The following is a 24,029-nucleotide window of genomic DNA, read 5'->3' as shown; positions in this document are numbered from 1 at the left end:
TTAGCCATTAGATGTCTTGTTCAATAGTCTTACTTTGGGCTTTTGGTGGCATATGCATTTTTATTGATACGGATCCTGATTCATTCCAAGATTCCCATCACTACAGACTGATTGTCCCTACCTAACTACATGGTAGGGGTATAGTGAGCGCAATTGCTAGAGCACGGGAGAATTAAGAGTTGTCAGCACCACCATCACCTGCCCTTTTCCGTTGTATGTCAATATTATGTATCATTTTAGTCATAGCAACTTTTTGCGTCTTTCAAGAATCATTATCTTTTCAAAAGAAAAGTCAAGTATTCTTAAATCATTGCAAACCTCACACAAATGGTTATAATACATGCAGAAAGGATCTATAGAAAGATTAAATCTTCAAAGCAAACAAAAGGGTCGAAAATTATCTCGTGTCTCACTTCATCTCTGACTGAAAAATACAAAGTTTCATCTATCCTCTCCATTGATGTCACTGAGCATTGGTGTCTCAGCAACATCTGATGGTGAATAATTTGTATTCGCGGCTGTACTTGTACTCACTGATGAATTGTGCATTTGGGAAGAATGACGGGTCATGAAAGTTGTTGTATCTTTAAATTTCCAGTCGGTCAGGTATCCAGGTTTGGAAGTCACAGTGGCAACCTCTGCATCTCCTGTAAGCATTGCTATTACACGGGACATTGAGGGTCGTACTCCTGGGGATGTTTGAGTGCATAGTAGAGCTATCCCTATTACTTTTTTCACCTCGTCTACATCAAATTCAGATAAATTTGCATCCACCAGCTCAGTTTCACGCTTGCTCTCATGAACCTGCCAAGCCTAGAAGACCAAGTGTACACAGGAGTTAGTGATATGCAATGAATATGCTTAGAACTAAATGATACATGTAGGAACCACAGGACAACGCGACAAGTCAAAGTCTTAAAAGACAATAGAGATTAAAAGTAGAAAGGTATGAACGCAAAGGAATTTTTCTTCCATTTTATTAATCCAAGGTATTTGTTGAATTTTCCATTCTTTCCATTGCATTAAATGCCCGACAAGCTAGAAATTGCATAACCACTTGCAGCAGCAACCGAGTATAAACACATATATTTCATTGTTCTAATGCTTTACTACAAGTAAAGAAGGAAAAGACTTTACCCATTCAAGAAGGTAGATTTTGTCTTCTTCCAAGCTCTCGTCAGAGTTTGCTCTACCACTGACAACTTCTAGAGCTAAAACTCCAAAGCTAAACACATCAGCCTTCTCGGTCAGACGTCCGCGCAGGGCATATTCTGGTGCAAGATACCCTCTACAAGAAAATAATCACAAGCTTCATGAAACAAAACTATAGGAAAGGAGTGAAAGAATATGACACATTTTCAATTTTAAGTACCTCATTTGGTAAGGTCTCCCCACTTACTCTTGAGGATTTTATTTTTGGCGATTTATACCACTAGACAGTATGTCTAGTGGCCTTTTATTAATACTAAAAATAAAAAATCCTCAACAGGGATAAGTACAAGAAAGAGGGGTTAGGCCTTACCTTACCAATTCTAATGGGGTAACTAATCCCTTTTGAGGATTAATTTTTCATCATTAATAAAAGGCCGCTAGACACTCTGTATAAATTCATTCAAAAGAAAAAAAGAAGAGGATCTTACATTGTGCCTGCAACACCAGTTTGTATATGAGACTTCTTGTCATCGTAAAGTTTTGCCAATCCGAAATCTGAAATTTTAGGGTTTAGGTCTGAATCAAGCAGAATATTACTGGCCTTGACATCTCGATGGACAATACGGACTCGAGATTCCTCGTGAAGATAAGCTAGACCCTTTGCCACTCCCAAGCTTATCTGGAAGCGTGTTGGCCAGTCAAGATATAAAGATCCTTTCTCTGCGCAATTGAAGGGAAAATATCGATAATCATTCTATAAAAAAGAAAAGTGTTTTTTTCTTCTCTTATATGAGGAAAGGCAGAAATTCTGAGATCTTGTACTCATTAGTACCAAATAATGCTTGATCAAGACTCTTGTTTTCAAGATACTCATAAACAAGTGAACTTCTATTTCCCTCGATGCAGCAGCCATAGAGTTTTACAAGATTACGGTGCTGTACAGCAGATATAGTGGCAATCTCTGCCACAAACTGACTCTTTCCTTGATGTGATGCCACAGACAGTTGTTTAACAGCAACAACCCTCCCATCCTCAAGTGTTCCCTACGGACCACAAAAATTGGTTCACCATTCAGACGATTTCAGTAAAATCATATCATGTTTGCCATAATTCATAGCAAAACTAAAGCAAACAAGAAAGCACAAGTATTTAGTCACGAAACATTTCTTGATGGCGGAGATATAGATTATGGGAGGCCACAATGTCTACCGATGAAAATAGTGAAATCACTCAAGAGAAAGGCTTTGAAAAGAACAAGGTCTATTTAAGAAACATGTGAGCTGTAGGTGCAACGAAAATTGCAATATTGGGAACACTAGTTACTTCAGGAATTATCGTGGAAGAATGGATTACCTTGTAAACTGGTCCGAAACCTCCCTCTCCAAGCTTATTAGAAGTAGAGAAGTCACCAGTCGCAGATCGAAGTTCTGAATAGCTGAAAGTGTAGGGTCTGGTATCTATCCCTAGGAACTCTGCAAATTTGAAGAGAAACATGTCTTTAAATCACTGAAGGAATGCATGTGCTGACTCTTGCTCTTCTAAACGAAAGTGTCAAAATCAAGAAATGAACCACAAACATTTCTAGAAACTTTTACAAAAAAAGAGTCTTGAAATGGAAGTGTTACTAAACCGACCTTCCTGTAAGATACTGTCTTAGACAGCTTCCAAGAAGCAGTTACACTTAAAGAAAGATGAATCACTTAAAAGTCAAAAAACGGTAGAACCATTCTAGATCAGTTTGCATTTCTTACCTTCATCCTCCAAAGCCTGCTGTTTTCTTTTCTGAATTAGGTAATAGACAGCAAATACTGAAATGAAGCTTATGACTCCAACTCCAACAACAATACCCACAATCAGACCAGTCCAGTTCTTTTTTGTAGTAGGAGGCTGGTTGCTAACAGTGGGAACAAAATCTGTAGAAAAGCTTAGCAGTCTCAGTACAGTTTTGAATGCCTCATTTAAGAATCTAATTTACTTTGGGCTGTACATGATGGCTGTAATTCATGGATACCTGGGGCTGCACTAATTGCGGATATGGAAGGTCCATACGTGCCTTGTATAGGTACACAACAGGTCCCTTTTCCAGCCCAGAAGAGATGTATCTCAAGATGATTTTCAGAAACCCGAACTTTAAATTGCTTTCGAACAGCTACGAGGGACCTCCCTCCAGCCTCCTTCCGTATGTCAAAATCTTTCAACTCCCGAATTCCCTGGAAAAAGATAAACATAAAATTTTTAAGCCAACTATGATGTAAATGTAGGAAAGGAGAAAAAGGTTATCTCTCTTCTCCTTTTCTTTTCTTCCCTTTGTTCCTAGTTAGCATTGGAGCATCAAGATCTTGCATTCTGAAAGCTCAATGCAATGGAGAATGAAAGCAACCTTCTGACTGAGGAGTAAACACCAAGCAACTATTCATGATTATCTTAGTGATGATCTTTGCTTTACCCCTCCCAATTCCATATCGGTCAAGAAGATGGTTATCTAAAAATCTACAAGTAGATAAAAGCTATTTCAAGAAAATAATGCATACCTGTACATATACGTCAAATACACGTCTTCCGAGACTCCTCCAAGTTGGGGGATTTAAGATTTCTGACTCAGCAAACTGGAGGTTCACAGTGTAATTACCATTCTCAAGGCCCAAGCCATAGTATCTAAGTGATCCAGCGGAAATTCGTGCAGTTTGGAAGAGCTCTGAGTCCAAGGTGTTTGTAAACTGAGATGAGGAGAAGCTTGTGAAGCTTTGATTTGGACGGTCAGAATGCAGACCAGCATTACTAACTGCCCACCTCCCTGTACTAGTCATGAAATATGTTGCTGGGCCCAGAGTTTCATTGTCCCTCTCATACAATATCTGATCAGTAGAGGTTATTTGAGGTCCTCCACATTTAATTGCAAAGTTGGAATCTGTGAATTATGAAAAGTCACATGCATGAGAAGATGAGATACCCGTAAAAATGTTTTATATTAGAACACTAGAAGCAGATGTCCTACCTCACCTCCCCCTTCTTGTTTATGGTAAACGACATATCATAAGAGCAGAAAATGTACCTAATTCAACTAAATGGAAATTGACCATTCTTATATTGTGGTTTATAGACACAAAATATTTTCAAACTTATTCATACTAATGGGACCAGAAACTTGAAGTAGGATTTTTGTCGTCAAGGAATTGTATGAAGCACTTACATCTCGGAGATCCTCGATTGCAAGGGAATTGCCGTTGAAGACAATTTAACCCCGAAGCCAGAGATCTGAAGACGAAGGAAGTATTCACCTGTTTAAGTTCTTTGAATAAAGAGACAAGGTAAAAAGTGCAAATATGCCCCTCAACTTTGCGATTTAGAGCAGATATACTTCGATTATAAAAGTGGTGTAAGTATACTCCTGCCGTTACAAAATTGTGCAAATATATCCTTTTTGTTGACAGATTTTTTTTAATTAAAAAAAATACCGCGTGGCTTTAAAAAAAAGTCTATCCATTGTTTTTTAGTAGACATATTTTTCTAAAGCCAAATGATATTTTTTTTCTGGTGTGTCGAGTCTGGTTCGTTTACAAAAATGGGTAGACTTATTTTTTGTTAAAGCCACGGAGATATTTTTTTTAACGAACCAGACCCGACCTATGGGAAAAAAAAATTCCATGTGTCATTAGAAAAATATGTCTACTAAAAAGATGGGTAGACTTTTTTTTTAAAGCCACATGACATTTTTTTTAATTAAACAATAAGCTTAATGATTTTTAAAAGAAATTCCGTTAGCGAAAAGAGTAACGGCAAGGGTATATATAGATCACTTTTTTAATGGGGATATATCCGCTTTAAATCGCAAAGTTGAGGGGTATATTTGCACCTTTACCCAAGAGACAATTATAGTTGCAAAGTTGTGGTCAACCTACCTGCTATCTGATTGTATTTGTTCTGCTGTGAAGTTGTTGCCCACTAAATTTCTGCAAGTTGTCAAGTGTCAGTGTTAGCATGCTGATCACAGTCAAACGTTTATAAATTTCAGGTATTCTCATACGTACAATTGCAGATTTTGCTCATTGATCCAAGAAGGGAAGCTTCCAGATAACCCATTGTATGATAAATCTCTACATGAAAAGATGGGATATTAAGCAACAACTGCCAAACATTTCAGATATTCTTGCGTGCAAAATATAGAATATGTCAAGCGTTTATTTCATCCATGAAACTATAACCTTTTAAACTTTATGGTGATGAGATCAAGTCAGAGAGGTACAATTTGAGTCTAGATCAAAATAGTTATTAGCAATAATTAATGAATTTTGGTCAATCTTCTATAGGACGTTTAAGATTAGAAATTAGGTTGCATAATCATTTCATTCTCACTTTTACTATGCTTTTTCTCAGACCATGTCACCCCCGGTAAGGCTTCAAATCTCAGTAAGGAAGATGCTGAAATAACTTATAAAAGAAAAGGTGCTTCATTCTGCTTAATAAAATAGTGAAAATGTTTGAAAGTTCAGCATATTCATTCCAACAAAAGGATATTTGAAGGTGAAATCATATAAAAACAAGAGTTACATAGTCTGGAGGGATTGGGTCTTCTGAGCTGGCAGGCTGCCTGTTAAGTTGTTATCACCAAGAAACCTGATGATTGAAAAGGGCATTAGCACATGAAGACATCGTTAAGGTGGTATCAAAGATAAGCAACGAGTAGATCATCTATTACAAGTGAGTCAACGAACTCAGATTGAGAAGTTCATCTGGAATACGCCCAGTCAACTTGTTGAAGCTCAAATCCCTGAGAAAAACAAAAGTTATAGTAGCACGACACTTGTTAGAAGTGTTTATGCTCGGTAACAAGTGTTTATGCTCAGGCATATTATGCTATGATTGTATAAGTGAGATAATTACAGTTCAATCCACAATACTAAGGGCTTAAAAAGTTTAGAAGAACATGATCATGAACTCACAGTAGTGACAGCTTCTGATATTCTCCAATATTACTTGGGATGGAACCTGAAATATTGTTATTTCGTAGGACCCTGGAAATACCAAGTTTAGTTGGTCAGACTGGGGATTCTGAAAACGCAAAGAGAAGAAAGGAAATAAAATGTCAAGCTTTTTAGCATGTGGTGCTATGTCATGTCCCTTACAGCTTGCTTAGAGACTTCATATTCCTGAGAAAGTCAAATGAAGAGCTCCCATTGGATAAATCACTTATTCTCCTGTTAGTTATACAGGAGGAAATATCAGATTCTGCTAAATGTAAAAGTGGATTCTAAACTATGAACAAAATGATAAAAATAGTCACTAAAACTTACAGGTCGGTCAAAGCGGTTAAGTTGGAAAAGGAAGCTGGTATTGGACCCTCAAAAGCATTTCCTTCAAACCTCCTGTGGCAATAGAAAGATCAGACACAGACACCATTCTCGTAAGAATTCGAGAATAACAAAGTGGACATACGAGAAACTGTGGTCTTACAGTGCAGTAAGCTTTGACCAATTATTTCCAATGAAATCAGGAATCCTCCCTGTAAATTCATTATCTGAAATCCACCTGAAAGCCCGAATAGTTAATTTTCCAGTGAGGTTTATTATACACAAATTTGTCCAAGTAAAAATTGGGAAGCTAGAGAAGGAACATGCGACAGAGAACTCTTACACTGTATCCAATTTCTGCAGTTTCGCAAACGTCAATGGTATAGGTCCACTAACACCAGCACTATCGAAATAACTACGCAACGAAATAGTATTTTTGTCAGAAAAAAACAACAATAAAGCTACAGAAGTGACAGAATAATTAAAAATAAAGAAATATAAGTTACACATATTCTGTTATAAGAGAAACAGTTTTACAATTCGCAAATATCATATGAACATATAAAATTTCAACAATCAAAGAAGGCTCTATTCAGGAGAAAATAACTTATAAACCTCAAAAGTAATTTTCATTTCCCATGTTTGATGGGAACTCTCATGTAGTTGTTATGTTCTATTGTTTGGCATCTGTTATGTCTCAAATGTGTGCTATATATTTCAAGTTATACTATTTTCTTTCCTTTATATTTCTACATGTTGCAAGTTCAAATTAGAATTTAAATTTTCAAAGACTAGAAAATAAGTAATGTACTAATGTACGTAAAATGAGAGTTATATGTCTTGGCGACGTTGTATTCTGCATTTTTTGGTATACATGTGACAAGTATTAACAACCTAATATAGTTATCATACTCTTCAGATAAGAAATGATTACTTCAGACAGAAAACAAGAGAAGGATTTAATTACTATACTCCTCCATTAGCATGAAATAGAGCAAGCAGAACATAGATTGCATTAGATCCTTGACAAACTAATGTTATTTCAGGGTCTTGCATTTGATGTATAAATTAAAACAACGCAACACCATCGAGATTCAGTATGATGTTCATGGATGGATAACCTGTTTCCCATGCAAACTGTGAAAATCTAACAATTAAGATTTGACGTTGTAACAATTTTTAAGATGTAAAACAACGCATTGTAACTTACATTTGTGTCAGTTTTGTTAAGTTTCCAAGCTCTGAAGGCAGAGGTCCAGAGAAGTTGTTTGTGCCAAGACTTCTGCAGATTGATGAAGAAGAAACGATGAAGATCGATGCACTTCATACATCGATCAATGATATATCATTAAACAAATAGTCTAAAAGACATAATTATGAGAACATACAGTGATTGTAAGTCAGTCAACAACCCAAGTTCCTTTGGAATCTCCCCTGACAAAGCATTAATGCCAAAGGTCCTGGAGACACCAAACTTTTAAATCATTGCAAACATGTCAACACCAAAAATCTCACGAGTACGAACAACTGAAATAGAGTAGACTTACAGCCATTTCATCCGAGTCAGATTGCCAATGGATGGGGACAGTGTGCCTGTTAAGTAATTTTGGCCCAAATTGCTGCAATTTGTAACCAAAATATCAGTAGTTGGGAGATAAAACATGAACTGTATAGGATGAAACTACAATTAGGAGGAAGCGAGTACAGATCATCGAGGAAGGTAAGGCTCCATAATTCATCTGGAATTTCACACGTGACGTCCAATGCATAAACTTTCCTGTAAAGAACCATTGAAAAGAGAAGTCAGAGTTTCATGGTAATTAAATACCTGTCTTTCTAGCTATATATATATATTAAAAGGAGCATCTGTTAACTCTAAATTTTGGATTCGTCTCTTAGACAAATGTCATTAAAGTGAATAACACGGACTAAAAGAGCTAAGGGATGACAAAAGGCATAGCCTAAGACTTGGAGTACGATTGAGAAGGAGCTGAGCTAGGAGGCACAATAATATATTCTATGTATATATAGTAGATATTGAATCCCCTTAACTTCTTAACTTCTTCACGTGTTTGCTTCTTTATATTTTGAATCCTTTCGTGAAAAGGTTGGCTGTGCTACTGAATTGAGTAGGGAAAAAGAGTGACTTACAAGCCAGTGATATGACAAAGGTTGTTGGCAGAACAGGCGCATTTGATGGCGGGATTGAAAGTTGGCTCTAGGATCGAAGTTTGATCAATGGCGGCTCCACTGCATAACTTACCACTAATGTTCCACTGATTTGTTGCAGAAATCGTCCATTTTTGGAAGAGGGAGTTTAATACACGGGCTGCAGTATCAATAACTTGCAAGTTAAATTATTTTTAAATATACAATACTTGTTATAAAATAATAAAGCAAGTAAGAAGAATATTGTAGAGAAAGAGAGAAGAGAGGGGAATTCTTATTTCTCTCGTTAGGATTGATTTACAATGAAGGAGAACCTCTATATTTATAGGGAAAAAGTGACTTGATCCCAAAGTCACTAACCCTAATATTTCTCTTAAAGATAGACATCACAATATTATAATAATATTTATAACACTCCTCTTGATGTCTATTTCGATAGATAATATGCCTCGTTAAAACCTTACTACAAAAAACCCAGTGGGAAAAATTCTAGTGAAGGAAAAAGAGTACACATTTCTAATAATACACCATTTGGTTGCCTCATTAAAAACCTTACAAGGAAAAACCTAATAGAACAAAAACCTTGAAAGGGAAAAAGAGTACAACGCGTATTAACTCCCCCTGATGAGAACTTCAATCAAAAAATTTGAATCTTCACATCTCAATCTTGTGCACCATATTCTCGAAAGTTGCAGTTGGTAGAGACTTAGTGAATAAATCAGTCATATTATCGCTCGAACAAATCTCTTGCACGTTGATATCACCATTCCTTCTGGAGCTCGTGTGTGAAGAACAACTTTGGTGAAACATGTCTTGTGCTTTTATGAATCCTCTTTAGTTGGGCTATGTATGCTATTGCATCTTCAGTCTTTAAATAGAGTTGTATTGTTGAAATCACTCCAAGTGCATTCCCGACTTACTTTATAAACAAATGTTATCTTTATATGATTTGACTGTCATGTAGAAAAACATCGTATAACTGTAACATAAAGATAAAGATATGGCACTTCAGGACGAAAGAATTCTGCAAGTTTCTCATTTCAACTTCTTTCAACAGAAAATATATTGCTTTTGAGAGCTCTTCAAGAGTTTCAATAATATTCAAGTCATCAACTTGCACCAACAATATGACAGATTTTGATTTCCACAAAGACGTAAGGAAAAATAGAGTCATCTGTGCCCTTAGTCAGTGAATATTCATTAAGGTGATAAAATCGCGTTCACCATGCCTAACTTAATTCATATAAGAATTATGAACAAATTTCTACAACTTGTATATGCTTCAGGCATTTAAAATTCTTTAGGAATTTTCATATAATTTTGTCAAGTGATTCATATAGGATGTGACAACATCTATTTCTATTTAAATGATATGACATCTTCTGGTGTCTGGACAGCAGGTCAAATAAGCTTTATGCTTACCAAAATGCGTCATTTCACTTGATAATAATTTCTACGTTAGCATGATAGATGTAGAATTTAGATCCTCATAATCTTTTACAATATTGCGCTATATTGTACCAAAGATATCGTCGACGATATATAATTTGTATCGATTTGCAATAGGACATAACTTATTGAGATCTTATCACTTCTATTATTTTTAGGTACCTAACCTCTCATAAGGTTTCATGAAGTGTTATGTCGTAGGTTCTTCAAGAGCACATTGTCTCCTCATAATGGTCATTTTTATCCTTTGTTCCTTCCCTTTTCAAGGATTATTTCATTTGGAACTGATTGATCTAACATGCTTCTAGGGCTGTTCACAGTTTTGGTTAAAACCAAAACCAAATCGAAAATTTAACCAAACCGAATAAAAAAATCGACATTTGGTTTGGTTTGGTTTTAAATTTGAAAAACCGATAATATTTGGTTTGGTTATGGTTATAGTAAAAAATAACCAGATAAATAACCGAACTAAACCGATAATTATATACATAAAATTTATAACTATTTATATGTATAATATTAGCTTTTCATAAATAATTAAAGATATTTTATACCTTTTAATTATTAATTTAATTTTGGTCTACTTATTTTTAAGGCCCATGTCTTAAAAGAATATGTCCAACAATCCAAGCTCAACTCTAATAAGTCGTAAGCATAAGGGTAAAAAGTAAAAACCCTACTATCTCTTTTCATTTTACAATTTTGATTTCTGCTCCAGCCTAAGAACAAGAGAAGCAGAAGCTCACGTTTCTCACAAACTCACAGTAAAGGCTCAAGAGCAACTTCAACTCCTCAAGTACAAGACTGTCAAAGTTTGAGAAGGTTTGTAAGAATTTGTTTCGAATTTTAAGTTGTTTCCTTTTTTGTTTCGAATGTTTAAGTTGATTTTAAGTTGTTTCCTTTTCTGTTTCGAATGTTTAAGTTGATGTTAAGTTGTTTCCTTTGTTAGCTACTTGATTTTAAGTTGTTTCCTTTTCTGTTTCGAATTTTTACCTTTATTTTTTCTTGTCGGAATGGGTCCTAAACTTCTAATATTTTTCAGATGAAAAGGACAGAGGTTGAAGATTTGGAGGTTCCTAAATATGGTTCAGTAACACCAACATCTGCTATATTTGTTGGCTGAGCTGCTATACCTTTATGTTTTAAGACATTTAATGCCTAATATCGTGATTTCTTTTGCAGATTCTCCGGGTACTGTTTTGAGCATTGATTAGTTTGGAGCTTAAGCTAAGGAAGATGGTCGAAGTACTTTTGATTATATTCTGGATTCTCTAGTTAGTTTAGTTTAAATATGTAATTTTTTCATTTTAATGGACAAAGTTGTTTGTATTTCGGAACCTCTGTTTGACTTGTTCTTTTGAATCTAAATTGCGTTGCAAGTTTGGTCCACCTGATTTGCCATCAGCATGTCTTTCCCTCAACATGCAGCAAAGTTCGCCCTTGTGAGCCGTGAGGAAAAAAGAGCTTCATAAGAAATTTGAAGAATGTAGAGAGAGAATATTTGAATTGTCACGGCTAGTCATAAACTGAAAAACCGAACCAAACCGACAATAACCAAACCGGTGGTTATTATTTTACTTGGTTTGGTTATGATTTTAGACATTTAAAAACTGACTAAATTGGTTTGGTTATGGTTTTAACCAATAACCGACCCAAACCGAACCATGAACACCCCTACATGCTTTATACATGTTGTATACTCTGTCCTTCGGGGACATCAATGTTAGTATGAGCATTTTGCAGCTGAAATATGAGACTAATTTCGGGTCAGCAATGCTTCGAGCATTTGATTTGAATTACTTTTTGAATAAGGATCATACTAATGATAATTTACAACATATTTCATAACTGCTTATTCCTCCCCCTTATGTTAGATAAACTAACATATATCCCATATTCTTTGAGGGAATCCATCTTCACACATCATGGTAGATTAATTAATCATATACCATACATAAAAACTGTTAGATGGAAATATCAGGTTCCTAATCCTGACCCAATTGTGAGGGGCGAATTTAATATAATTTATTGGTCTGAAGCATACAAGTGATGTTGTATACCATATATCATATCTCAGACCAGCACATAAAGCTTTGTTCTCATAAACAATGGTTTAGCTATTTATCGGAGGCATTCAACGCCAAACCAGCTTGAATATAAACTAGCATTAACAAGATGAATTATCTTGATTACATAATCTGAAAATTGTGCTCTCAACTCAATTATTTTGAGCAAGTAACTTTGCATATGTCAAACTGCAGGTCGACAATAAAACACATGTGACTGTCTTATCGATGCATCTATTTGATACATCACATAATAGGTGAACGGGCCCATATTCACCTTTTATATTTTTTTTCAGAATTTAGGGAACTCAATCCCAACTTTAGCCAGTATAATCAACATATCATGAGAACAAGAAACAACAATAAATTATTGAAGAATCTTCTAGTTCTTCAATATATGTCAAATACTCAATCCGCACATCATATTTGAATCGGGATGATCAAATCGCTCATGCCGACTAATAAAATTATTTATACTGGTAAACTTCAAGTTTACCATGTCATGTGCTATTTGTTTTAGTAAACTTCTGGTTTACTATGACATGAATTTTATATCAATATAAACTTCTGGTTTATTGTTCATGTGATTCATCATGCTTATATTTGTAGTAAAAATCGGGCAACCTTTCATAAATATATTTCTTACCCGTAGTAACTTGAAGATATTCAATCCTTTGTAGTATTGATCATTTTTATCAGTAAACTTCGGGTTTATTACAACTTGTATTTTGATCATAACAACTTCATATATTACAATATAGAATGAATTACATAATACTATATAAGCTCTTCAGGAGCCTTTAATTTATTCTTCATAATCACATATTGTTTGGACACTACTAGTGAAATGGTCTTCTAGATAAATAGTTAGCTCTTCTGGAGCCCTTAATTGATTTTTGAACACTGCTAGTGTCATGAAATAAACAATAATTAAATGGATATGAAAAAATAATAGTAAAGTAAAAAATAAGCTACTTCGGGAGCAAATTTCTGAGTTTGCTACTTCGGGAGCAGAATTATGAAATTACTACTTCGGGAGTAATCATTTTTTAGAATTTTTTCCCCCAATAATTCTATCTCTTCTGGAGATAAGTCGTGATAACTTCACATCCGCATTTATAAGCTTTACTACGTACTATCACATTCACATCAGGGAATGGATCTGTATTTGTAACATTTATAAAAAATTCTCATTCTTTAGGAATGGAACAATTATCTGAACGTGCCTTAAGCATAACAAATCGTGATAGCTTAGAAACATCTTTTAAGATATTACTACTTAGGGAGCGAATCGCGGTATACGTATAATGCAGATAATTTTCCTCTAACATATCTTTGATATACTTGGCTTCAAAGCAATTGTTACTTTAAGAGCGAATCTGAAGCATCGTTATATATCCAATTCATAAAATAATTGTAGAATAAATTCCACATATTGATAAACAGTCACCAAAAATGCATCAACCATATTTGTGATGCCTTTTTTCGTATTGCTCTTCAGGAGCAATTAATGGTTTCATAGGTTTGTAAAATTTTAAAAGTTGGTGCTCAAGTCACCACTTACCTAATTACCTTAACCCCTCTCTGGAGTAGCATGTTAACAGGGGGCAGATCTGAGCATTAATTTGATTTCTTCACAACCGGCAAAAGAAAACAAAACAAAGAAAAGTTATTACTAATCTCGAGCATACCATGTAACGGGTGGCATATCAAATTCCTAATAATGGGAGTGAATAAATACTAAAAAAGTACAATTGACACAGTGAAGGATTAAAATACAATACTTATCTTTGCACTCGTGTAACTTCAAAAATTGCACTTGAAGTAGAGAATCAAATTTAAAATGGCAGAGTCTCGTGTTGATAACGTGTTATAAAATAATAAAGCAAGTAAGAAGAATATTGTAGAGAAAGAGAGAAGAGAGGGGAATTCTTATTTCTCTTGTTAGGGATTGATTTACAATGAAGGAGAACCTCTATATTTATAGGGAAAAAGTGACTTGATCCCAAAGTCACTAACCCTAATATTTCTCTTAAAGATAGACATCACAATATTATAATAATATTTGTAACAATATTGTTATTCTTCTTAAGCACGCTAAAAAAGAGAGAAAATGATTTATAAAAATGGTCCCTTATCTTTGATGGTAGTTCAAAATAAATCCCTTGGATATCAATTAAGCAGTTTCAGTCTTTTAAGTTTACTAAAAGTGAGCCTTTTTTGTCTCCCTCAGACATTTTCCATATTTTGATTGTTAAATTTAATTGAAACTATGAAGAAAAAATTTCAACCAAAAATACCGGAAATTTTCGTCAAATCCAAGAAATCACAACATAAAAACTACACCATACACATAATAAAAACCAAAAATAATAAAAATCGCACCTCAAAAAGTTTCACCAGACTTTTAAAAAGGATAAAAAATAACATAAACTACAAAATTGTACTTCCAAATGTGAGATCCCATTAAATGTTTTTTTATTTTCGAGATTTCAATTAAATTTAACAATCAGAGTTTGATAAATATCTGACATTGATCATACGTGATAACTTTTGGTAAACTTAAAAGACCAAAAGTGCTCAAGTAATACATAAAGACTATGTTGAACCTACTATAAAAAATAAGGGACCTTTTTGTCATTTTCCCAACAAAAGAGCATCAAATCAAATGATACCATGATGACACAAAGATAATATTGAGTGTGCAAATAAGTACCCCATTAATAGTTGTTAAGATTTAGAAGTTATATAGTACTTTCTCCGTCACAATTTAAGTGTCTTACTATTTGATATGTCCCAAAAAGTACCTCTTTTTATATTTGGTAAGTTGACAGTTCAAATATTTTACATGACAAGTTTATAACCACAAGATTCAAAAGACATTTTAGTATACACATCTTTAATTTAGGACCACAAGATTCAAAAGTCTCTCTTTATTTTTTAAACTTCATGCTTAGTCAAACTAAGACATTTAAATTGAGACGAAGGGATTATAAATTACAATGTGATATTTTTACTAAAGTGAGATCTTTTGAGAAGATAGCATCGACTTGGCTAAAGCAAACAATGTCAAACAATGTTAAGATTATTTTTTTGAGCTAATTAAAATTCCCGACAAATAATTTGTATCTCAACCTCTAACAATACATGATTTACCATAGCTTCAACTTGGCACGTGTCAAGAGATGATTATCAATGGATTATGACCCTTAGACTAGTTAAATTGCACTAATAATATAAAAATTATTTATTTTCTTCTTGTATACTGTATCACTTAAACGGAGAAGTGCCAAATATACCCCTGTATTATTGGAAAAGGGCTAAATATTACTATCGTTATACTTTGAGTCCAAATATACCCCTGCCGTCATACTTTGGGTCCAAATATACCCCCGCCGTTATACATTGGCACAAATATACCCTCATTTTAATGAAAGGACATGTGTCGTCATTCTGTTGGCCTATTTTAACTATCCCTTAATTAATTAAAGGGGAAAGGGTCAAAATACCCCTTTACTTTAGAAAAAGTGCTAAAAATATCCTCCAAACTTATCTTGTATAAAAATAACTCCTCTCATCCTTAAAGTTTTCAAATATACCCCTGTCTTGACGGAAATTATCCTCCAAAATAATCCTAAATCATTTTTAAACCCGCTCCATCATTTAAACCAGACCCAACTAAATAATAACCCATAAGATCCCCTTATTCCTCCAATTCCCTCAAACTTCATACCTACGTATTGGGAAATATGGGGATCTTATGTGTTATTATTTAGTTGGGTCGGGTTTAAATGATGGAGCGATTTTAAAAAATGATTTCGGATTATTTTGGGGGATGATTTCCGTCAAGACATCGGTATATTTGAAAACTTTAAGAATGGGAGAGATATTTTTTATCCAAAATAAGTTGGGAGGATATTTTTAACCTTTTTTTTTTTTTTTTTCTAAAATAGAGGGATATTTTTTTTACTCTTTTCCCTTAATTAAAATTCAACCTATACAATAATGACTAATGGCAAAGGGCCGGCGAGGCGATCATTGGAAAGACTAATCTTCGATTGTCTCCCTACAGAACCACCAAATCTACTACTAACCTGCATCTTCATTTCACTTCTACCTCTTCATCAAATCAGTGAAAGTAATGATTTATATTAAGTTATTAACTTCCATTAGTTACTATTTCTTCTTCCTAATCATCACACTTATCATTGACCAGAAAAATATAAAATTGAAATCCATTGACGAGAAAATCAAGCCGATGTCTCGATGATAATAATTAGTGATCATCCCATGGAAATAATCATGAACAAGATCTAGAAAACCTTGAACTTTTCCGGAAAACACATTGATAATCGCTTCACCATATTGATACAACCCACGACTACCTTGACGGTGGTGGTTTTGTGTTCAGTTACGACGGCAAAAATTGTGAGTTCACTGATAGTGCAGTAGGTAGGGGGTGGATTTTGGGGATTTGAAAAAATAAATGGGTTAAAAATTGGATATGTTTTTTTTTTTCCTTTGAAATTTGAGTTTTGGAGCTCAAGATTGATTTTAATGGAGGTCTAAAAATTCAATTATGTTGGTGGATGTACAAGGCTACGGCAATATGATTTCTATATGTCGTGTCCGACACTAGTTGAGAGTTCATTTTGTATTTTCCCTCTTTTGATTATGTTTATTAATTTTAAAATAAAATAAAATAAATTTTTATTCATTCAGATGTTAAATAATAAACCGTCTTAATTATTTAATATTCAGACATATAGATAACATCTTAATAATTCAAATGTGTATTCAGATTCAGACGTCTTAATCTTAATGAAAACAAATGCCCTTAAGTGATTGGCATTGACCTAAAGATTCAGGAATTGGACCAAACAAGAAGTTTCCCAGAGTGATTAAATTATGGAATAACTACGTGATATAGCAAACATATAGTGGGTATTGACATTTAGTAGCTATAGTTTGATTTAATTATTTCTCATAGCAAACATTTGTGTATTAATACCATTTAGTAACTACATATATATATATATACACACAAAATAGAATACTCATCCCACTATTCACTTCCAACCCATCCCTCCCATTTCTCTCCCCCCTCTTCTCCCCACTGCTCCGCCGCTGGCCACCACCGCCGCCGGAGCTCCGGCGAAAATGCCGTGCCCTTTTTTCCACTGTCCGGCGAAAATGCCGTGCATCTTCTCCGGCGAAAATGCCAAAATGTCGTTCGGAATACAACAGATACAACACATCTGAGCATTGTTGGAAGCAAAAAAGAAAAAAAAAACTAAGATCTATGCCGGAAAAGAAGAAAAAAACTCAGAACGGCGTCAGAGAAAAAATGTCCAGATGCACGCTGTATTCGCCGGAATTTTTTCCGATCAGATCTGAATTCGCCGGAATTTTTTCCGATCAGATCTGGAAAAAATCCAAAATTTCGCTTTATTTTGTTGTATATTTACCGTGTATACAATGTTTTTCGCTTGTATTTGTTGTATACATACCGAAAAATATGACATCTTTGTTAATTTTTTGGTGTATGAATGTTTTATACTGTATTTTTTGCCTGTATCTGTTGTATACATACCGAAAAATATGATGTATTTGTGTAATTATTGGTGTATATGTATTCAATTTTTACTTGTTGTATTCATGAATACAACAGTCAATTTATGAATACAGATAGTTATTTCATGAATACAGTGGAAAAAAATTGTTGTATTCATGAATACAGCTAAAAATAAAATAAAAAATTGAATACACATGTGAGAGCTAGGCTGATTTGCTACAGAATGTAAATATTGAAACATTAGCTATGCAGTTTGATTAAACTCCAAATATTTGCTATTTATGTAAAATACCCTTAAATTATTGCCGGTACACATGTTTCCGATTAATTTATTGGTACTACTATCAACTTACTCTTCTTTCCTAAACCCTGTGGAACACTTCCGTCCCAAAGTTGTGATACTTTCTATTTCAGCAACTCTTGGATGAAAAGATTTAGCAAAGTGAGATTCTTCAGCTCTGTAAATGTTACCAGTATTTCGCCGGAGAGCGTGTTGTTTGATAGATCTAAAGATTTCAAGCTTTTTAAACGTTCTGGTAGGTTGAATTAAGATGTGGGCCTTTGCCATTACACCATTATTACAGGGAAAAAAGACATTGTGTGTCCACTAAGTCAAACTAATTTCACATTTAACCATTTTTGAGCTTAATCCCACTAGGTGTTTGGTCGGCCCAAAATAATGCCAAGACTGGCAGACCCAACAGCCCAGGCGCTTAAAAAAAAAACTTTTTGTGGCGACCTTTTTGTGGCGACTAAGTCGCCACTAAAGGACTGCCACAACATATGAATATATGTTAGAATTATATATACACTTTATATACAAGAACTATACAGTTTATATACATATGTTAGAATTAATCAAACATTATACAGAAATTATTCGTTAATTATACATTTATTATACACATATTCTGCAATAATGATATGATATTTTTTTTTTTACATATACAATAGTGATACATATTATATAACACAATGATACGGTTTCTATAATACATTTTTTGTATGTATGGTACACTTTCTATACAAGACTGATACAGTTTATATACACATGCTAGAATTATATATACACTTTCTATACAAAAATGATACATATTATATACAAAAATGATACAATTTTCTATTTTATACAGGGCAGTTGCACTGTGCTGATACACATTATATACACAAATGATACATATTATATACAAAAATGATACATACCGTAGTGATTCATATTTTATACAGTTTCTATACATTACAGATAGGTACTGATACATATTTTATACACAAATGACACATATTATATATAAAAATCGCCTCAAACATTTTTGTATTTGGGTTTTTATTTGAAATTGTCTTATTTAAGTTTTGGCTAATAGATGAGATTAGTTTAGTGGGTATAATTTGGGTTTAGAAAGACTTTGACCACCGAGTGAAATTAGTTTCACCCGACCGACCATATATGTCCTTTTCCCATTATTATATGATTGAATTTTAATTAATTAGCGAATAGTTAAAATAGGTCAATAAAATAACAACGTGGTCAAGAGTATATTTGTATCAAAGTTTAACATCAGGATATATTTTGACCCAAAATATGACAATAGAAGTAGGGGTGGGCGTTCGGTTCTTCGGTTCAGTTTTATCAAACTTCGGTTCGGCTATTTCGGTTTCGATTTTTTGAAGGTGGACACCGAACACCGAACCAGTTTGGTTCGGTTCTTTCGGTTTCGGTTTTTTGAAGTTCGGTTTCGATTTTTTCAATTCGATTTTTTTGATATGATATTTGAAGCGATTCCATTTACACCAATTCATATTCTCAAAAGCAATAAAACATAAAACTGATAAATTGAAATCAAAATCAAACAAACAGGATACACAAGAACAAAAAACCATAACCATAATATAGGATTACTAGGTTATATACATACAGTAAGAATAATTAAGAAAACACATAAATGACATACATTAATCCTAAAGACACATCCTAGTCACCTTTTTTTGTTAAAGATATTTGATTTTCTCAACTGAAGTGAAAAATTAGGGATACAAAAACAAAAAATGGCTTGTTACAATTGGATTTTTTTGGGCTTAAACTTAATGGACCTGGACTATTTTATTTTTTTGGGTAATGTATTAAATTTCGGTTCTTCGGTTCGGTTTCATCTAAGTTCGGTTCGGCTATTCGGTTTCGTTTTTTTGAAATTGGACACCGAACACCGAACCAAACTAGTTCGGTTCAATTTTTTTGATTTCGATTTCTTGAAGTTCGATTCGGTTCAATCTGATATTTTTATTTTCGGTATTTATGCCCAATAGTACAAGGATATTTTTGGCACTTTTGTGTAACTTAAAAGCTGACTAGCTTAGGTCTTCGCCACGGACCCCGCTGGTCCATAAGCCGCCAGCTAACACAGCTGTCGTTATTACTCGTACAATAATTTTTCTAATATACTGCTAAATTTTCGCCATCCTCACATCCAGGCAAACAAACTTTGTCGCTTTCTCTATATATCTAACATATTTTTACTTGAACGCAAATTTTAGGAGTTACGTACTTAAGTTTTGTACTATCAGTGTACAAAATATTTTACATTTTCAGGTAAAATTAACCTGCTATTACCAGTTACCATTCTTTTCAAGTTTCTTTCTTCTTCTTTTTTTCCCAATTTTCAAGTTACGTTACTTTTCCCCTCAATTTCAAAAACTTCTTGGATTCATTCGTCTATTTCTTTAAACCTCTCCATCTTACCCGATTATCTCTTCCAAAACACTCCCTCCATTGTTGGGATTTTATTAAAATATATTATTCATCTCCCATATTTGTTAATGGCCACAAAAGCTAGAAAATGGCCATAACTTCCACTCTCTCACTACTCCATGATGTAGAATGTAGCTATTAACCACTATTTCATGATCTACCTCACTTAATTACCCACTATTCTTTAATTTACTCTATGGATGAACTCTACAATTATATATAGAGGTGCTTCTTCCATGAGTTGTGTGAGAAAAAAAGTGTTATATTGTGTATGAGAAGTGTGGTAAAATATTATAGTGTGTAGTGAGGTTGGAGTAGTGAAAGAGAGAGTTGAGACAGAAAATATTCTAAGTTTCCAACTTAGTCACTATAAAAGAAAGTATTTTTTATGTTGAAGGAAGGTGTTCTTATAGTGAAGAGTTGTTTGAGTTACACGACGTTGACGGGCTGTTGTATCGTGGAGAGGCACAAGTCAGAGCTATATTGCTGGACCTGTGAAGATTATGATGCAGTGGGCTTGAATCTCCTTAAAGAGAGCGAGATATCCGCGCCTCAGCTTGAAGAATATTCATTTACTTATTTTTTATCATGTCATTTTATTTTTCAACTGTAATTTATCAGAATATTCACCAACATCTTTCTTTGCTTGTCTTTTCTACATCAGTGTAGTCTCTTTAATATGATTGAAGCTCACATAATTCACTTTAATTTTGATGCAGATTTTTATGTGATATCTGCAATTTTGGATGCTTCTTAACTTAAAAATAAAAATAAAAAAAGGAAAATTTGAATTTTGTTTGCAAAGCAGTCAGAAAAAAAAATTAAGAAACATGTGATTGCAAACCCTTAAAGCAAAAGAAACTCTCCAAGATCAACAATGGTTAAAGCATGGAAGAATTAGTTGTTGCAAGTTTAATAATATTGAGGCGTGAAGAATTACTTCACCAATTCTGACAATTTTGTTGAGAGAAACATGGAAAAAAATTAGATTTTCATTTACGCTATAAAAGGAAACAAAAGATTTTGCACACTGAGAGTGGACAAAATTTAATTACTAACATATATCCTTATTTTAATATTAAATTATTCAATTTTGTACAAAAATATAATTCTCTCTTCGTTCTAATTTATAGTGCCATTGTTTTATTGGGAACAAAGTTTTTTTTCTTCAAAAAAGGTACTGAGATTTTGAAACTTAAATCAATTTATTAAAGAGATAATGAGACATTTAATATGTAATTAATTGAAATATAAAAAAATTGTCACTCAATTTAAAACAGACTAACAAAAAAGAGTATCACAACAAATGAAGCTGAGGAGAGAGGGATAACATTAAGTGTGTGAACATAATTGATAATACACATTAGTAGTTGAAAAGATTTAGATGTTACATATAAGGCGCATAGATACTCTTAATGGAATAGATTTTTATGGAAAAACCTATGCGAACTTGATCTAAAGTGAATAATACTGTATCACGCAATGTTAGCCTACACATAATATGTATTCAGTGGCGGAGCCACACTATGCCAAGGGTGTTCATCCGAACCCCTTCGGCGGAAAAAAACACTGTTTTTACAAGGTTAAAATTATTTTTTATGTATATATATATATATTAGATGTTGAACCCCCTTAGGCTTCTTCGTATGCTTATTTTTTTTATATTTTGAACCCCTTCGGCGGAAATCCTGGCTCCGCCACTATATGTATTTCAAACCTCTTAACAACACATGATTAACCATAACTTCAACTTGGCATATGTCAAGAGATGATTATCTGTGGATTGTGAAGCTTGAATATAGTAAGAAGTTGAGGTGAAAACACATCAAGAAGAGAAAAGAATTTTCACAAAGTGGGCAGTGGGAGCACACCTTCAGAAGGATTAGTGATGGGACTCGTTGTGTTTCTTTGAGCTATGGCTATCTCCACCAGTTGACCAAGCATGATAATGATGGCCAATAAGTAGAAGCTTAAGCCAAACAGAGCGTCTGATCCTCTGCTTACCAATGGCAGTGCCTTCTTCATCTCTGCCTTATTCTTTCTTTGAGAGACAGAGATTTGTCGAGAACAAGATATTAGAGAAAGAAGAGACATCCGTTATAGTATGGAATTGAGAAACAACCATCACTATATAAAGCTAATATATAACTGTTGTTAAATGCTTGACTAACACCTTGTTTGGATGGTTACTACATATCGTTTCATAATGTATCATATTATATTTATAATGTATTGTATTGTGTTGTTTTGATGAATGTAACGTTTGAGTTTTCAGTTGTTACATAATGTCACACATCACTAATTTGAAGGATAAGCCTACAAGAAAAGTAGGGCATGATGGGGCGGGGCGGATTGAGTCTATCCCTACTAAAGATTTGCCCTATCCTGCCCTACCCCCAGTTTAACTGTTTGCCCAATTTAGATCCAGCCCTACTACCCTACCCCGTTTAGCCCTGTTTAGCCCCGCCCCATACGCAACTACTACTTCTCCCCCAAATATACAACTCCCTAAGCTTGAGAAACTAACACAATGCTTTTTTATTCACTAGGTTTTGGATAGATTATTTGTTCATATAACTAAAATTTAATATATATATACAGGGTTTTAGCTAAAGTTACTGGGATTTTGTTGAACCCGTAATTACTACTGTCAATATTATGTATATCTTTTAGTCATAGCCATTTTTTTGAGTCTTTGAAGAATCATTCTCTTTGGAACGATAGGTCAAGCATTCCTTAAATCAATGAAAACCTATACCCAAATGGTTATGATACATGCAAAAAGAATCTAAAGAAAGATGAAATCTTCAAAGCAAACAAAAGGTTAAAAAGTTCTCTCATGTCTAGCTTTAATATAATACTCCCTCTGTCCCAAAAAGATTGTTTTAGTTTGACTTGATACGAAATTTAAGAAATAAAGGAAGATTTTTAAAATGTGTGGTTCAAAATAAATCTTAAGTATTTGTGTGGCTGTAAATCATCTCATAAATTTAAATTGTTTCTAAATATAGAAATGTGTCAATTAGGAGTTAAACATTTGCAGCAGAAAATTTAAATTTTAAAACTTAAAGGTAAAGCCTAAATCAGTAACTGTGATTCTGTTGGACCCGTATTTATTACTGGGATTCCGCCATTGCTTGGTATTCGTATGTTATGTTATCGTCAAATTAAATTACTTTTAGCAAAACATGCAACTGTTACATGCACGTTTGACTTTTCGTCGGTTACTTTCCTAAACGTTGCCTTTTGTTGCGGTCAATATCGCGAGCCCACCAAATTTAAGAGGAGGTCCCCAGCCCCAGGTCAATAAATTAATAACCCCACATTTGCAGGCCAACGGCAATTGACCAAAAAGACTGGTTGGTGACTTGGTATATATGCGTATGTTTAGGGGTGTTTATGGGTTAGTATGGATTAAAATCAAATCAATTTAGTCATTTTTTTAATTATTAAAATTAAATCAAATCAAATAAAATATATATCCATCGGTTTGATTCGGTGTTTCGATTTTTAAGAAACCTAATGGTATTTCTCTCTTTTATTTATTTTTCTGTGATTAGGAAAGACTTTTTCATCCTTTTTCAACT

The 24,029-nt window shown here is 33.8% G+C and overlaps 1 protein-coding gene across 2 annotated transcripts; it reads right to left on the bottom strand.

The window, feature by feature from the left end:
• Positions 1-297: 297 nt before the first annotated feature.
• LOC132618120 (probable LRR receptor-like serine/threonine-protein kinase At1g56140) lies at positions 298-22,633 on the bottom strand. 2 transcript variants are annotated; one of them, XM_060333182.1, is made up of 24 exons: positions 22,314-22,633; positions 8,592-8,769; positions 8,146-8,217; positions 7,988-8,059; positions 7,829-7,900; positions 7,651-7,722; positions 6,784-6,855; positions 6,604-6,678; positions 6,444-6,515; positions 6,276-6,347; positions 6,093-6,164; positions 5,849-5,920; positions 5,701-5,766; positions 5,181-5,246; positions 5,052-5,102; positions 4,343-4,407; positions 3,684-4,060; positions 3,164-3,362; positions 2,904-3,065; positions 2,506-2,624; positions 1,985-2,195; positions 1,641-1,872; positions 1,138-1,288; positions 298-813 (listed from the first exon to the last, which is right to left on the bottom strand). In XM_060333182.1, exons 1-24 carry the CDS (start codon positions 22,534-22,536, stop codon positions 442-444), a joined length of 3,195 nt encoding a protein of 1,064 aa, XP_060189165.1. In that variant the 5' UTR covers positions 22,537-22,633; the 3' UTR covers positions 298-441. The 2 variants fall into 2 exon arrangements, with proteins under 2 accessions (XP_060189165.1, XP_060189166.1); XM_060333183.1 differs by lacking the exons at positions 8,592-8,769; positions 22,314-22,633 and adding an exon at positions 8,315-8,438.
• Between the last annotated feature and the right edge of the window lie 1,396 nt (positions 22,634-24,029).

This window comes from Lycium barbarum, chromosome 11 (assembly GCF_019175385.1).
Source record: "Lycium barbarum isolate Lr01 chromosome 11, ASM1917538v2, whole genome shotgun sequence".
NCBI classification, from domain to species: Eukaryota; Viridiplantae; Streptophyta; class Magnoliopsida; order Solanales; family Solanaceae; genus Lycium; species Lycium barbarum.
This window is presented reverse-complemented; position numbering and strand designations above follow the sequence as displayed.